Source organism: Rattus norvegicus, chromosome 17, assembly GCF_036323735.1.
Source record: "Rattus norvegicus strain BN/NHsdMcwi chromosome 17, GRCr8, whole genome shotgun sequence".
Classification (NCBI taxonomy): Eukaryota; Metazoa; Chordata; class Mammalia; order Rodentia; family Muridae; genus Rattus; species Rattus norvegicus.
Genome location: NC_086035.1, coordinates 2872963 through 2887870, shown reverse-complemented (window position 1 = coordinate 2887870; position 14908 = coordinate 2872963). Strand labels below are relative to the sequence as shown.

The following is a 14908-nucleotide window of genomic DNA, read 5'->3' as shown; positions in this document are numbered from 1 at the left end:
GGCCACCTGACAGGTTGCTTGGAACAGAAAAGTTGATTTTACCTCTGCTCTCAGGTGTGACTCCTTGTGACTGCCTTTCAGCTCTCAGCACAGGCAGAAACTCGAAAGGTCCTGTCCCTGACTGCTCCTAGGTCTCTGTGCCCAGAGGGCACTGATGTCACTAGGAGGTTTAATCTTTGGTCAGATAGGTGTGCATAAAGTAGTTGTCTCCTGTGAGTTCTCGGGATTGTCCACACTTCTGAGGGTCCAACTGTCCCACCCACAAGATGTGGGTGGAGGGAGCTCTGGTACTGGTTCAGTTCAGTTCCAGTTCAGGAATCAGCAGGTTCCTGCCAGTGACCACTCCTATATTCCTGTATCCAGGGGACACTATGCAGGTTCCTTTTGGTTCAGAAATGTGAACAGAAGTGGGCAGAAGTGGCGGACTCCACTGAGGTCTCAGGATTGTCCAAACTTCTGGGAATTCAGCTCTCTACCCCATGGGATTTGCCATTTTATGTGATAAAGATATAACTTGCTTTCAGACTTTAGAGTATGTGACAGTCTAAAGATTGTCTTGAGGGTGACAGGAGACTTTGGACATTTGAACACTGTACATGCTGTAACAGACTTTAAGGGTCCTTGATGTTAGATTAAATGCATTTTTGTCATGGAATGACCATGAACCTATAGAGAGCATGGTCTAGCATAGTTAGGTGGATGAAAGAGCATCCAGATAGTATGTTGACTTTAAACATTTGTCTCTTGTTGGTGGACTTGTTGGTGAGAATATGTGGAGAAGGACTCCTACAAGAGGCAATTCCTTATTGGGATGGGATTTGAGTGTCTATAGACTTAATCAATAACCACTTATTTCTGTTATTCTGTTTTCCTCGAAATTCATCCTTCAGCTTCCTTCTCGTGTCCTTCCTTCCTGTTGTGCCTTCCTTTTAATAGACTCTGTCCTTAAATCATATGAGATACAGAAGAAGCAATGCTAAGCTATTTTGCTTAACTAATGTTTTCATATTTTTCAAATTTGGTTTTGGTTTTGAAGACAATGTTTTTCTTTGTGGCCGTGGATATCCTCAAAGTAGGCTTATGCTAGTCAGGCCTTGAATGTAGGGATCAAATTGATTCTGGGTTCTAGTGCTGGAATCAAATGTGGGCCAACATGTCTGGCCTTTCTCTTTTATTGATATACATGGGCCTGGAATGAATGTGTCTTTATATGTCAAGCATATGCTTTTGTGCTGAACTTACCCCACATTTTGATTTTTGAAATTTCATAGTCATTATCACTCTATTTCCTAGGGTACCATGTACTCATGATGTTAATACTTCTGAGTCTTCTCAGTCATTGCAGGGCATTCACTGACCTTCTTTCTACCTGTCATGTTTGTTGTGACTTTATGTTAGAAAGACTATGAGTCTTTTGCCTATATGCATGAATATACACCTCAAGTGTGTCTAGTCCTCAGAGTAGCCAGACAATGGTCTGACACCTGCTGAAAGTAGAATAATGGATAGCTGTGATCCTGCAGTAAATACAAGCAATTCACCTCAATTATTTGTAGGACCTGCAAGAGCTCTTCCTGAAGCATGTATCCTTTTCACTACCCTGCCTTAAGTTCCTGACAGGTATACTTCCAGTCTCTGCCCTGGTTCCCTTTTATTGTGGAACAGTGTCACACCTTAGAACACACACACACACACACACACACACACACACACACACACACACACACAAACAAACATGTTTATCCTAACTTATGTCTCATCCAAGCTTCCCACAGCTAGTTTGTCCTCTCCGTTACTCTTTGCTCTATGCTCTATATCTGCCTTAGCTTAGTTGCCCAGTTACCTTTTCATTGCTCACCACTGTCCCGCGCGCGACTTTCCGCCGGCAAGAAGCACGCGAGACATAGAAATTCTTGCTATGAGTGATACTTTATTCCTATCTCATGGAGAAGCCCCGCGCACCGGCCAGGCGCGCCTATTTAACCCTCGAGCACGCATCCACACCTGATTGGTTGCTTACTCATGATCTCATCAGGCACGCCCCGGAATGGGCAAAGACCTGGCAGGAAAGCACTCTTGCACATGCGCACAGTTAACTACCTGAAAGGGGGGGCCGGCTGGCGCGGCGAAGGTTGGAGCCATCTTGCAATGGCAGAGTCTATCCTGATCTACCACGTGGGGCGCAGTGGAAGACAGCGCCAACTAGTGGTGGCGAACGTATTGCGGCCCTCTACACACCACCATAAAACTACTCTCAGCTTACTTGCATTTCTTTCTTTTTTTTTAAAGATTTATTCATTTATTATATATAAGTACACTGTAGCTGTCTTCACACACACCAGAAGAGGGCATTGGATTTCTTTACAGATGGTTGTGAGCCACCATGTGGTTGCAGGGAATTGAACTCATGACCTCTGGAAGAGCAGTCGGGAGCTCTTAACCACTGAGCCATCTCTCCAGCCCCCTTAATTGCATCTCTAATCTCCTACCTGGGGTTGTGGCCAATGAACGCTCCTCTGGACATCTTACATGGTTGTCGCCTCTCTTCAAAGCAAGACAAATCTCTCTTTTCTGTCTCCTGCTTCTCTTTCCTTACCTTTGGGAACCTGGATTTCTCACCTTTTCTACCCTTTGCATTGGCTGCTGTCAATGGATCTTGATCAATCAAAGTCCAATTAGAGACAAGGAACTGCATAATTTACATGCAGATTCCCAGTCAAAGCATGAGATCCATGCCCTGTACTTCACTGCTGAGCCCTCCATCCTGCACTGTGTTGTTTACATCTAATCAACTTTCATATAGCTAAGATTTTCTTCTGCCTAGTTGTAAAGTTCTTTTTTTTCCCCTGGAGCTGAGGACCGAACCCAGGGTCTTGCACTTGCTAGGCAAGCGCTCTACCACTGAGCTAAATCACCACCCTCCTGCCTAATTGTAAATGTTTAAACATATATTCCCTTTTGGTAATATCTTGTTAATCTTACAATTTGTACCTGTGGACCTCACGTTTCTGGAAGATGACTACAGAACTGGATTTTATGTATAATTCTCTCAGGAATTTAAGGAAAAACCTGAGGTTTTTCTATATTTCTGGTTTGGTTAGTCAATTCTGGTAAAGGATAGAGGGTCTTACTACGTACCTTTGGCTGTTCTAGAACTCATTGTATACCCTACACTGGCATCCGACTCAATGTGATAATTCTGCTTCTATCTCCTGACTGCAGTGTTAAAGGCATAGGACAATAGACCCAGCTTTTAACTGATTTTTACAGTCAGTAATTGTTAGTGTTAATACAATTTCTTCGATGTGTGGTAAGCACTATTGATCTTGTAGAGCTTGTGTCCTCTTTACATATGTAGGTGACATTTCACTAGAAAGGGTACATCCTATTGAACAGGCTGTGACATGACAGGGGTGAACCTCATTAATACATTTCCTTAAAGTATGTATTGGTAGTTACAGTAGAACTTTGCAGTCAAGAAATAAGTCTGATAGGCCCCATAATTATATGAACACATTGTCTATGAAGAATACATGCCCAATGTTGTCTCTATCATGCTTTCTTTTCTACCCATATATGCGATATTCAAGAAGACAGTATGGGATACTCGAGAAGACAGTGACTTTTGAGGATGTGCATGTGAACTTCACTCAGGAAGAGTGGGCTTTGCTAGATCCCTTCCAGAAGAAGCTCTACAAAGATGTCATGCTGGAGACCTACAGGAACCTCAATGCTATATAGGTAAGAGTATAAATACCCTTTCCTGTTTTAAAATTGGAGAAAACCCTTCTTTCTTTTGAAGCACTTGTGTAATTTCAATTGAGATGGGTAGAGAATTTGGTGAGTAAAGCATGCATGACTTTAAGATTCACTGAACACTGTAACTTACATTTTCCATAATTTCCATTCATCATTTTTCTCTTACTCTATTTCAGGCTTTAATTGGGAAGAACAAAATATTGAGGAACATTGTCAAAGATCTAGAAGACAGAAGAGGTACTTCTTATATGCAAGCTCATACAAATATGCCTCTGAAGAAATTTTAATGTGTGCTGAAAGTTTGAAAGTAAAGCAACAGTGTAAATAAGAACTGCTTTAAATATATTGGTGATTGATGCATTCTAACAAAACCATGGTATTCCATGTGCTTTATCTGATTTGTTTTTGCAATGCTGTTTTTTAAGGAAGTGTGCTTGGAAACAATGCCTTAATGTATATCACCATTTGAAAGACAGACCTATTACAACTATACTGTACAACTGGCAATACATTTCTGCTAATTTTGTAAAAGCTCCACATGTTGAATAATTGACAAATACATTTCGAAAAGCTTCTAATAAGCTCATTCAGATATTAATAGTGATATTGTTAGTTTAGTGAAATTGGCAGATTATTTGTTGTAAGAGGATGTTATGCATTAACCTCCATTCCTATATCACTTGTCTATGACGAACAAAGTGTTAAATTATGTGAATGCAATGCGTTCAGCTTCCTTTCATAGATATGTCATATATCATAATAAATACAAACCATGTATATAAAAGGGACATTGAAGAAACAATGTACCTCTCTCTACCTATCTATCCATCTATGTATCTATCTATCTCTATCTATCATAACCACCCATCCTTCCACCCTTCCATCTATTTATCTTTCTACCTATCTTTCTATCTATGTATCTCAATCTTTTTCTGACACTCTCTCTCCCATAACAATGAGAAGATATATAGTGGGTGGCTCTTATACTAGACTGTTTCAACATGATAAATGTTTACAATTAATTATTTTTCCAACATCATTAGCAATACATGTAGAACCTCAATTTGTAATAAATTCTCTTGAATACTAGGAATGCTGAAATGCTTCTATTTCTCCTGGATTACTTCCCAAATATAGTATGAACAACACTACAGTAAATATTGGAATACACTTAGTGTGTTAAAGCTCTGAGCTCTTTTGCTTTTCTTTAAATTTGGGAAAAACGTTTTATAGAAAAAGGATATGTAAATCTGAGCTATGTAATAAATGCTCTGCCATCTCAGAGATCTTGGAAGATGCAAAACAGCCCATAGTCAAGGGAAAGCTGGAATGTGAACGAAGTGAAAAAATTTAAGGCCAGATGCCTCTTTATATGTAGAGAAACAGTAACATTAAATCATCCAGATGAAAGTGATCATGAGTATGGTAAAGCTTTCACATGTGCATATTATCTTCTCAGGCATGAAAGAAGTCAGAGTGCAGAGATTCCCTCCGAATATACTCACTGTGGAAAACCCTTTGCTTTACATGCTCACAGTCATCCTCAAAGGAATGAAAGGATCCATTCAGAAAAGAAGCCCTCTGAAGTTATTCAGTGTGTTGAAGCCTTTGCTCCTTACACAGTTCTCCAAATATATAAAAGAACACAAGCTAGACAGAAACCTTATGAATGTAGTCAGTGTGGTAAAGCTTTTGAAAATCACAGTAAACTTAAAAAGCATGAAAGACTTCATACTGAAAAGAAACACTACAAATGTAATGAATGTGATAAAGCCTTTTTAAGACACAGTAGCCTCCAGCGGCATAAAAGAGTTCACACTGGAGAGAAAGCCTACAATTGTCATGAATGTGATAAAGCCTTTTAACAACACAGTAGACTCCAGGTACATAGAAGAATTCATACAGGAGCAAAACCCATCAAATGTAACAAATGTGTTAAAGCCTTTTCACAAGAAAGTAGTCTCTAGACACATACCAGAGAGAAACCCTATAAACGTAAGCAATGTGATAAAGCCATTCACAACACAGTAATCTCCAAATACATTAAAGAACACACACAGGAGAGATAACCTCCAAATGTAACCAATGTGACAAAGCCTTTTCCCAAAATAATAGTCTCCAAATACATAGAAAAATACATACTGGAGAGAAACCCTACAAATTAATCATTGTGATAAAAGCTTTCAAATCCACATTCATCTTTTTTTGTTTGTTTGTTTTGTTCTGTTTAGAGTTAAAGACAGATTTTATTTTAAACTCTGATTTACCAAATTAGCTTTTCCTACCAACTTTCAGAGCAGAGACCTTCACAGTATTCACAATCTTTTGTTTATTGGCTGCGTTTGTGGGAGCCTTGGCAGCCACCATTGCAGTCTTTGATACCCGCTTAGCCTTTTTTCCTTTCTTGTTCCTTCTAGCCTGCTCTCAATGAGCTTTCCTGACTCCTGTTTTCTGATTCTTCTTAGCATTATATCAGCACGAGACACACAGGGATGACTCCCTGGAACATGACTGTACTGCGGGTTCTTTTCTTTTGAATTTCTTCAGTCTGTGTTTGTGTGTGTGTGTGTGTGTGTGTGTGTGTGTGTGTGTGTGTGTGTGTGTGTGTGTATCTGTAGAGGACAGTCTAGTTCATCTGCCTAGGATTCCTTTTGGAAAGGAATGCAGACTCACTTTTGCCAGTAAGAAAACTGGAAAACCTTCCAATCTGTCTTGGCATAGTGCTGCCCATGTCCCAGGTAGATCTAGAACCCGGTGAAACTGAACAGCTCAGCCTTCACGGTCATAGATACTCACCTGCCAGGGAAAGACAGCACAGAGCACAGTAATCTTAAAAGGCATGGGGTAATGTGTGTGTGATATCATTAAACAGGTGAAGGCAGGTACAAGATAGGACGAGGCCTGTCATTGGATGAGAGGGAAGGATGAGCTGCAGAAAAGTTTGAGGGAAGAGGATCTTATCAATTGGATCAGAGGTTATTGTGTGTTGTTTCTTGTGGGGAATTAAGTTTAATAGAGTATGTGTCAGCTGGGACACTAAGCCACGATGGAATTGAGATGTATATTCCTGGCATGGTGACAGCCTGCTTTGGGGACTGCATTGGTAGAGAGATTATTGCCAGGCTCAGAGAGAGGCCATAGGCAGTATTATAGGGGCTAGAGCAAAGCGGGTGAGAGGCTTTGCTGATTGAGATTAAGATATCTACCAGATATCTTGTGACACTGTGGTGCCGACCAAGTGGGGTTAAAGACAGCATTCCATTTTTTATAATTTTACAGCAACACATACACCTGGAGAGAAGCCATTGGTGTTTTGTTCAGTAAATTTTCCCCTTTTCCCATGTATTTGAGGCTCATCCCCAAGTTTTCTTCTATTAATTTGAGTATCTGGTTTTATGTGGAGTTCCTTGATCCACTTGAATTTAAGCTCTGTCCAGGGTGATAAGAATGGGTCAATTTGCATTCTTCTACATGTTAACATCCAGTTGAACCAGCACCATTGTTGAAATGTTATCTTTTTTCCACATGATGGTTTTAGTTTTGTCAAACATCAGTTAACCACATGAGTGTGGGTTCATTTCTGAGTCTTCAATGCTGTTCCACTGATCTGCCTGTCTCTGTACCAATACCATACAGTTTTTATCCTCATTGCTCTGTAGTACTGCTTGGGGATGATGATTTCCCCAGAAGTTCTTTTATTGTTGAGTATATTTTATGCTGTTCTGGTGTTTTTGTTATTCCAAATGAATTAGCAAATTGCTCTAAGTCTTTGAATAAATGAGTTGGAAATTTGGTGGAGATTTCATTGAATCTGTTCTTCTCATGCAGACATTTCACTTGCTTGGTTAATGTCACAACAATATATTTTATATTTTTGTGACTACTGTCAAGGGTGTCATTTCCCAAGGACACATGCTGCTCTATGTAATCGAAGCCTTATTCAAAAGAACTCAGATGGCCTCAAACACAGGAATGGATACAGAAAATGTGGTAAGTTTACACAATGGAGTACTACATGGCCATTAAATACAATGACTGCATAAAATTCTTAAGCAAATCGTTGGAACTGTAAAATATCATACTAACCGAGATAACTTGGTCACAAACAAACACACATGATATCCACAAACTGATAAATGGATATTAGCCCAAAAGCTCAGAATACCCACAATAAAATTAACACATCCTATGAAGCTCATGAAGAAGGAAGACCAAAGTGTGGATGCTTCAGTCCGTAGAAGGGGAAACAAAATACCCAGAGAAGGAAATAAGGAGACAAAGTATGGAGTAGAGACTGAAGGGAAAACATCAAGAGAATACTCCACAGGGTGTTCACCCCACATACAGTCACCAAACAGATACTATTGCAGATGCCAAGAAATGCTTGCTGACTGGAGCCTGATAAAGCTGTCTCGTGAAAGGCTCAGCTAGAGCCTGGCAAATACAGAGGTGGATTTTTAAAGCAAACCATTGGGCTGAGTACGGGGTCCCCAATGGAGGAGTTAGAAACAGGATTGGAGGACCTAAAGAGGTTTGCAACCCCATAGGAAGAACAATAATATCAGCGAAACAGATTCCCCAGAGTTTCCAGGGACTAAACGCCCAACAAAAGAGCACACGTGGAGCCACCCATGACTCCAGCTACATATGTAGCAGACGATGGCCCTATTGGAAATCAGTGGGAGGAGAGACCCTTGGTCCTGTCAAGCTGCAATGCTTCAGTGTAGTGGAATGCCAGGAAGGCAAGCAAGAGTGGGTGGGTTTGTGGGAACACCCTCAGAGAAGTAGGGGAGGGGCTATGTGATAGTGGGTTTCTGGAGTGGAAACTGGGAAAGGGGATAACATTTGAAATGTAAATAAAGAAAATATCCTATGAAAGAAAAGGAAAAAAAGAAATGGAGTCTTCTTTAGAATGTCACAGCCTTCAGACACACAGCACTCAGGATGAGGTAAAATGCCCTTCACGTCAAAGTGCTGCAGTCAACTACCTAAACTGAAACAGGTGGTTAATGTGAGGTCTTTTTCTTATTTGGAATATATAACATGGCAAAACCCCTCTGTTTTTCTGGAGCTTTTGAGTTGACAAGAAAAATCTTTATCTAGGCCATATCTTCTGGTAGAAGCTTACATATGTAAGGATGATGACTATGGGAACTTTTTCTTTTACTTCCTGCCATACTCTGGCAAGAGAGATCACTATTTTTCTGGCATTAGAGGTTCCGTGTTAGGAATTCTGGAATATGCTGAAGACCAGCTGAGACATACAGACACGACTGTATTCTTCAGCTTGCCATTGTTACACAGTCATTGTTTCACTCGTGGACAACATTCCATGAGACATTTCTGTATATCCACTTCATCCATACATAGAGAGAGCCATGCTTTGGGTTCTGTTCATCTGGAAAACCTCTCCTAATACAGATATGTGTTTTCACCTCCCACTGAGGAAGATGTGCTGGCTTCTAATAGTGCTCCACTGAGATTGCCATCCATATCCTACTTTTTTCTCAGTGTTTGGATTCTCATATTGAAAGAACAAGATAAACCCCATTTCTGGAGAATTATTTTGAAAGCAAAGGATAAACCCCTTTTATCTCCACTGAAGCAACCCTTGTATCCATTTTGGAACACCAGGCCTGTTAGAAAAAAACAGCCATAAAGCACCAGCTTCAGGAATAGACCACAATTAACTGAGAGAAAGTCATGAAACACCAGCTTTGGGAACAGGCAATAAAATCTAGAAAAAATTCATAAACCCCCCCCCCCAGAGACCAGTCCAGGTATAAGTACAAATATGGGAAATACCTTTGCTCCGAGTAGGCCATTTGCACTGGGCAGCCCTATTTCATTACATGGTTAAAAGTTCATAACACAGGGATGCAAAACACTGACAATGTGTGACCTCATAGCATCTACCAAAGAAATATTTTATTATGCTAGAGATTTTCCCTGGTTCCCTATAAAATGATTTTGTGCTTTTCCTGGGGTTGGTATTTCAAAGAATGGTTGACCTCTGTAAGAAGACCATCTCTGTACAATAAGCCTTCTTTGGTTTTGCATACTATCTAAGTCTGGGGTCTGCCTTCAGTGATATTCAGACCCTTACATTATATAGCAGATGAATAGTAGCTACAGTTTCCTGATGTAAGTGTGAAGTTACAGAAACAAACATCATATTTTGTGTCCAGTTAGCTCTTTTAATTGGGAAGACCCCATCTTTTAAGGGATCATATAGTGAATCATGGACGTTAGAAGCTATCCATCTTGATTCAAGGAGGTATAGTTTGAGTGGAGGAGGAGGGAGAGGACAAAGGGGTGGTAGAAAAGAAAAGGAAGAGGAAGAGTGAAAAGAAGAACAAGAAGAGGAACAAGACCACAAGAAGAAGAAGGAGAACAAGATGAGGAAGGAGGAGGAAGAGGCAGAGCAGAAGAAACTGAACAGGAAGTGGAGGAGGAAGAGCATGAGAAGGAAAACAGGAGCAGTATATATGGAAGAGGAGAATGAGGACAAGAAGAATGGGTGGGAGGAGGAGGGGGAAGAAATTCCTGCTGGAAGATAGAAAGGTGGGATAACGGAGGACAGGCATATTTGATACTGAAACACAAATCTTCCTGATCTTTTTTTTTTTTTTTCTTTTTTTTTTCTGGAGCTGGGGACCGAACCCAGGGCCTTGCGCTTCCTAGGTAAGCGCTCTACCACTGAGCTAACTGATCTTAAAAGAGTCAGCTCCTGGACTAGAATGGTGGCCCAGGAAACCTTAAGCTGATGTGTCCCTTCAGCACAATCTAGCCCTAAGAGAGGTGCTTATGTCACTCAGGATTCGCTGGCCAATCAGGGCCTCCAGGAAGACCCTCCAAGCAGAAGAAGAGGAGGGTTCATCTAGGTGCTTTGTTCCCTGCTGCTGGTTCAGCTCTACTGCTGAGCAGGCATTTAAGGTTGGTGTAATGTGTTTTGACATCTCCTGTGAGTGCTTTCCGGAGTGCCAGCCCTGAGCCACTAAGTCTCATCATGGTGAGCATGAGACCACTGCCCCTAACCTGAATTATCAGAGGACTGAGGATGGGGAGGTGGCCCTCCGTGGGCTGGGTGGAAATTAGCAGCCATTTTGGAGGTTCCTTGTGGTCCTAGCCACTAGGTGTTTTCATGGGTTTCAAATGAATAACTTCAGTATGGGAGCTGCGTCTGCACAAAGCATTTGGTACAAGGGATTTTGCGTAGGCACGTCTTTGGCAAGATTCCAAATTCGGAGATCTAGTTTTTCAGCATCCTGTAGAATTTATTCCTTGCCATTTAAGATCTATGTGGAGTTAATTTTGTGTGTGTGGATGGAGGGGGTGTTGAAAACCACATCTCACAGGTTGGTTAGCACAGGAAATTTAATCTGCGGTGGGAAGAGTAGAATCTTTGATGTAAAGGATTTTGCACTGCTTAGGAAATAGTAAGAGGCACTGTGGATTGCTCTAATGCTGTTTGTATTTTGATGCTAATTCCACTTCACCAAGAGGGGCTGCCTAGAATGAGGATTATTTCACATACTCAAGTGACTTTATTGGAATCTTCTCCACATTTTAACTTGTAAAATAAAGGCTAGAGCAGGTGATTGGAAAGGTAGAGCTGAAAAGCTTTAGGGAGAAGGAGAGAAGTGAGGGAAGGTGAGAATTCAGGAAGGAAAATGGAGCTGAAGCGCCTGGCCTAGAGAAACCTCCATTTTAAGGGATCTCAGCTGGGGACTAGAGTAGTGTAATGGTAGATCTGTCCAATCGAGACATGTAGCTTGTATTCATATTGAGTTATGTTTCCTTTGCATGGGCTTATTTGGGTTGTATTGTTCACAATGCACAAGTAGAATTTAGCTGAGGAAATTTGATTGCCTCTAAAACAGCTACAGGTAAGTAGCATGGTGCCCCAGCTTGTTAGAGATTAGGGTGGTAGGATACACATAGTTGTTCACCAGAATTGTGGGGAAATAAGACTCCAGTTCAGAACAAAAGAGACAGTAGTTATTAACAAACAGCCACTAGGCTCATCTCCAGATATAGGTCCCTGTTGGAAAAATCTGCTCAATGGGGCATTGCAAGGTCACAACCAATACTAGTGTGCCTAGTGTGCCATAAAGGGCCATTTTTCTTCTTCAGAACAGCACAGTTCTGCCACATGGGCAAGACTTCTGGTGAAACCATTCGTAATGAAAAACACTGTTGTGGTAAGGCCTGTCCTTCTCCAGCAAGTCTCTCCATGAGGCCTTCATGTATAGAGAATTACATGGCTCCTTCTCAAACACAACTGCATGCTTAGCAGAGCCTGTAAACGCCTGGGGCCTAGGACTTGGAACCTTTCTCTAAGGCCTTGAGCTATTTATCAGAATCAAAACCAAAGCTCCTTCTCTGAAACCAGGCATATGCTTGGGAGAGCTGGCAATGGTATGGCCAGGTCCTTTGGAGAGAGGATGTCTTGCTTCCTGAGAATCCAACAGTTCCTACCACATGGGACTGATGATATCAGTTCCACACCACACGAGGCATGGTGTCTAGTGTTGATGAGATTTCCCTGTACTCAGTGAGTAGCATTGTTTGATTAGATCCCTCTGTAGTTTGTCACATTGTATGGTAGTTTCTGCTGACTTCGTGGAAGTCTTCCATTTCTTTCCATTTTTCCCTGTAGGTAGTACAAATGCTGCTGTTCTTCAGAAGCTTCCTTAGCATAAGTCTTAGCTCCTGGCTACCCCTACCCAACCTTCTATACTTTCTATGTTGCACTCTTTTAATCTTTTGCATCTTCTGGGACCTTCCACTTAGGACACTGTCACTGAAGTTTTTTTTCGAAGTATTGGTGTAGTTAAGAAATAGTTGGTGAAGTATATTTGCTGTGTAAATCTCCCAACCACCAAGTAGCTAAGCCAAATAGTCTTAACTCCATCCTTAAATTGTTTATAGTATAATCTGTGGTGTGAACCTAAAAGATAGATAAGGATGATATCATATGTGGAATGCAAAGTCTCTTCTGACCTAACAACTCAATGTTAAGCTCCTTTGCTTAACTAATATTTTCATAATTTTCAAATTTATTTTTTGTTTAAGACAATGTTTCTCTCTGTGGTACTGGCTGTCCTCAAAGTAGACCCATAGGCCGGTCAGGCCTTGTATGTAGGGATCAAATTGATTCTGGCTTCTAGTGCTGAGATCAGATGTGGGCCAACACTCCTGGCCTTTCTCTTTTATTGACATAAATGGGCCTGGAATGTATGTGTCTTTATACATCAAGCATATGCCTTTTTGTTGAGCTTACCCCACATCTTCATTTTTGAAATTTCAGAGACATTCTCATTGTATTTCCTGGGATGCCACATACTCATGATGTTCATACTGCTGAGTCTTCTCAGTCATTGCAGACACTGACCTTCTTTCTTCCTATCCTGTGTATTGTGAATTTATGTTAGAAAGACTATCAATAATATGCCTATATGCATGAATATACACCTCATGTGTGTCCAGTCCTCACAGTATTCAGACAATTGTTTGAAACCTCCTGAAAGAGGAATAAAGGAAACATGTGATACTCCTGTAAATGCAGGCAATCGAGATCACTTATTTGTAGGACCAGCAGAGCTTTTCCTGTAGTATGTATCCTTTTAACTACCCTGCCTTAAGCTCCTGACAGGCACACTTCCAGGCCTTGCTCTGGTTCCCATATATGTGGGGACCAAAATCACACAATACAACACACACACACACACACACACACACACACACACACGCACACGCACATGCACACGCACACACACACACACGTACACACGTACACGCACACGTACACACATTAATATGTTTACCCTGACTTATGTCTCACTCACTGTGCTTTTCCAAGCCTCCCACAGCTAGTGTGTCTTTCCCATTACTCTTTGCTTGATGCTCTATATCTGCCCTTAGCTTAGTTGCCCAGTTACCTTTTCGTTGCTCACCACCATAAAACTACTCTCAGCTTAATTGCAATTCTAATCTTCAGCCTGGGGAAGTGGCCAATGATCCTTCATCTGGACATCTCACATGGTGGGTAGCTCTCTCCAAAGCATGGCACATTTCTCTTTCATGTCTTCTCCTTCTCTTTCCTCACCTTTGGGAACCTGGAATTCTCACCTATTTCACTGTTTCCATTGCCTGCTGTCAATATTACTGATCAATAAAAATCCAATTAGAAACAAGGGCCTTCATAATTTACATGCAGATTCCCAGGCAAAGCATAAAAACCCGGCCTATACTTCACTGCTGAGCTATCTCTCCTACATTGTGTTGTTTCCATCTAATCAACTTTCACATTGCTAAGATTTTCTCCTGTCCTATTGTTACTGTTTAAACATATAATCCCTTTTGGTTATATCTTGTTAAAGTTATGATTTGTACCTGTGCACCTCGGGTTCCAGGAAGATGAATCCGGTACTGGATTATACATATATTGCTCTTAGGAATTTAAGGAAAAACCTGAGTTCTTTCTATATTTCTGGTTTCATTCTCTGGTAGAGGATACAAAGTCTTACTATGTACCTTTGGCTGTTCTAGAACTCATTGTATACCCCACACTGACATCCGACTCAATGTGATAATTCTGCTTCTCTCTCCTAACTGCAATGTTAAAGGCATAAGACAATAGACACAGCTGATTTTTACAATTAACAATTGTTAATGTTAATGCAATATCTTTGATGTGTGGTAAGCACTATTGGTCTTGTAGATCTGTGTCCTCTTTACATATGTAGTTGACATTTCTCTAGAAAGGCTACATTCTGTTCAACAGAATGAGAAATGACAGCGGTGAACCTCAATATTAAATTTCCTTCTAAAATGACTTGGTAGTTATAGTAGAACTTTGGAGTCAAGAAGTAAGTGTGACAGTCCCCATAATTATATGAACACAGTCTCTTTGAGGAATACATGCCCCACTAATGTTGTCTCTATCATGCTTTCTTTTGTACTCATGTATGGGATACTCTAGAAGACAGTGACTTATGAGGATGTGCATGTGAACTTCACTCAGGAGGAGTGGGCTTTGCTGGATCCCTTCCAGAAGAAGCTCTACAAAGATGTCATGCTGGAGACCTATAGGAACCTCAGTGCTATAGGTAAGAGTATGAATTCCTTTTCCTGTTTTAAAATT

At 40.9% G+C, this 14908-nt stretch overlaps 1 protein-coding gene across 2 annotated transcripts in view; it reads left to right on the top strand.

Moving 5' to 3' along the window:
- The window catches only part of Zfp431l10 (zinc finger protein 431 like 10), a 104182-nt gene that overhangs the window by 83614 nt on the left and 5660 nt on the right, over positions 1-14908 (top strand). The window contains exons 5-6 of one of the 2 annotated variants that reach the window (XM_063276855.1): positions 3591-3741; positions 3936-7553. Coding sequence is in view for 1 of the 2 variants with exons in the window: in XM_063276856.1 (XP_063132926.1) it covers positions 14750-14873 (124 nt within the window). In the remaining variant the exon portion in view is untranslated. Of the gene's footprint in view, positions 1-3590; positions 3742-3935; positions 7554-14749; positions 14874-14908 lie in introns of those variants that run through there. The other variant, XM_063276856.1, reaches the window with a different exon arrangement.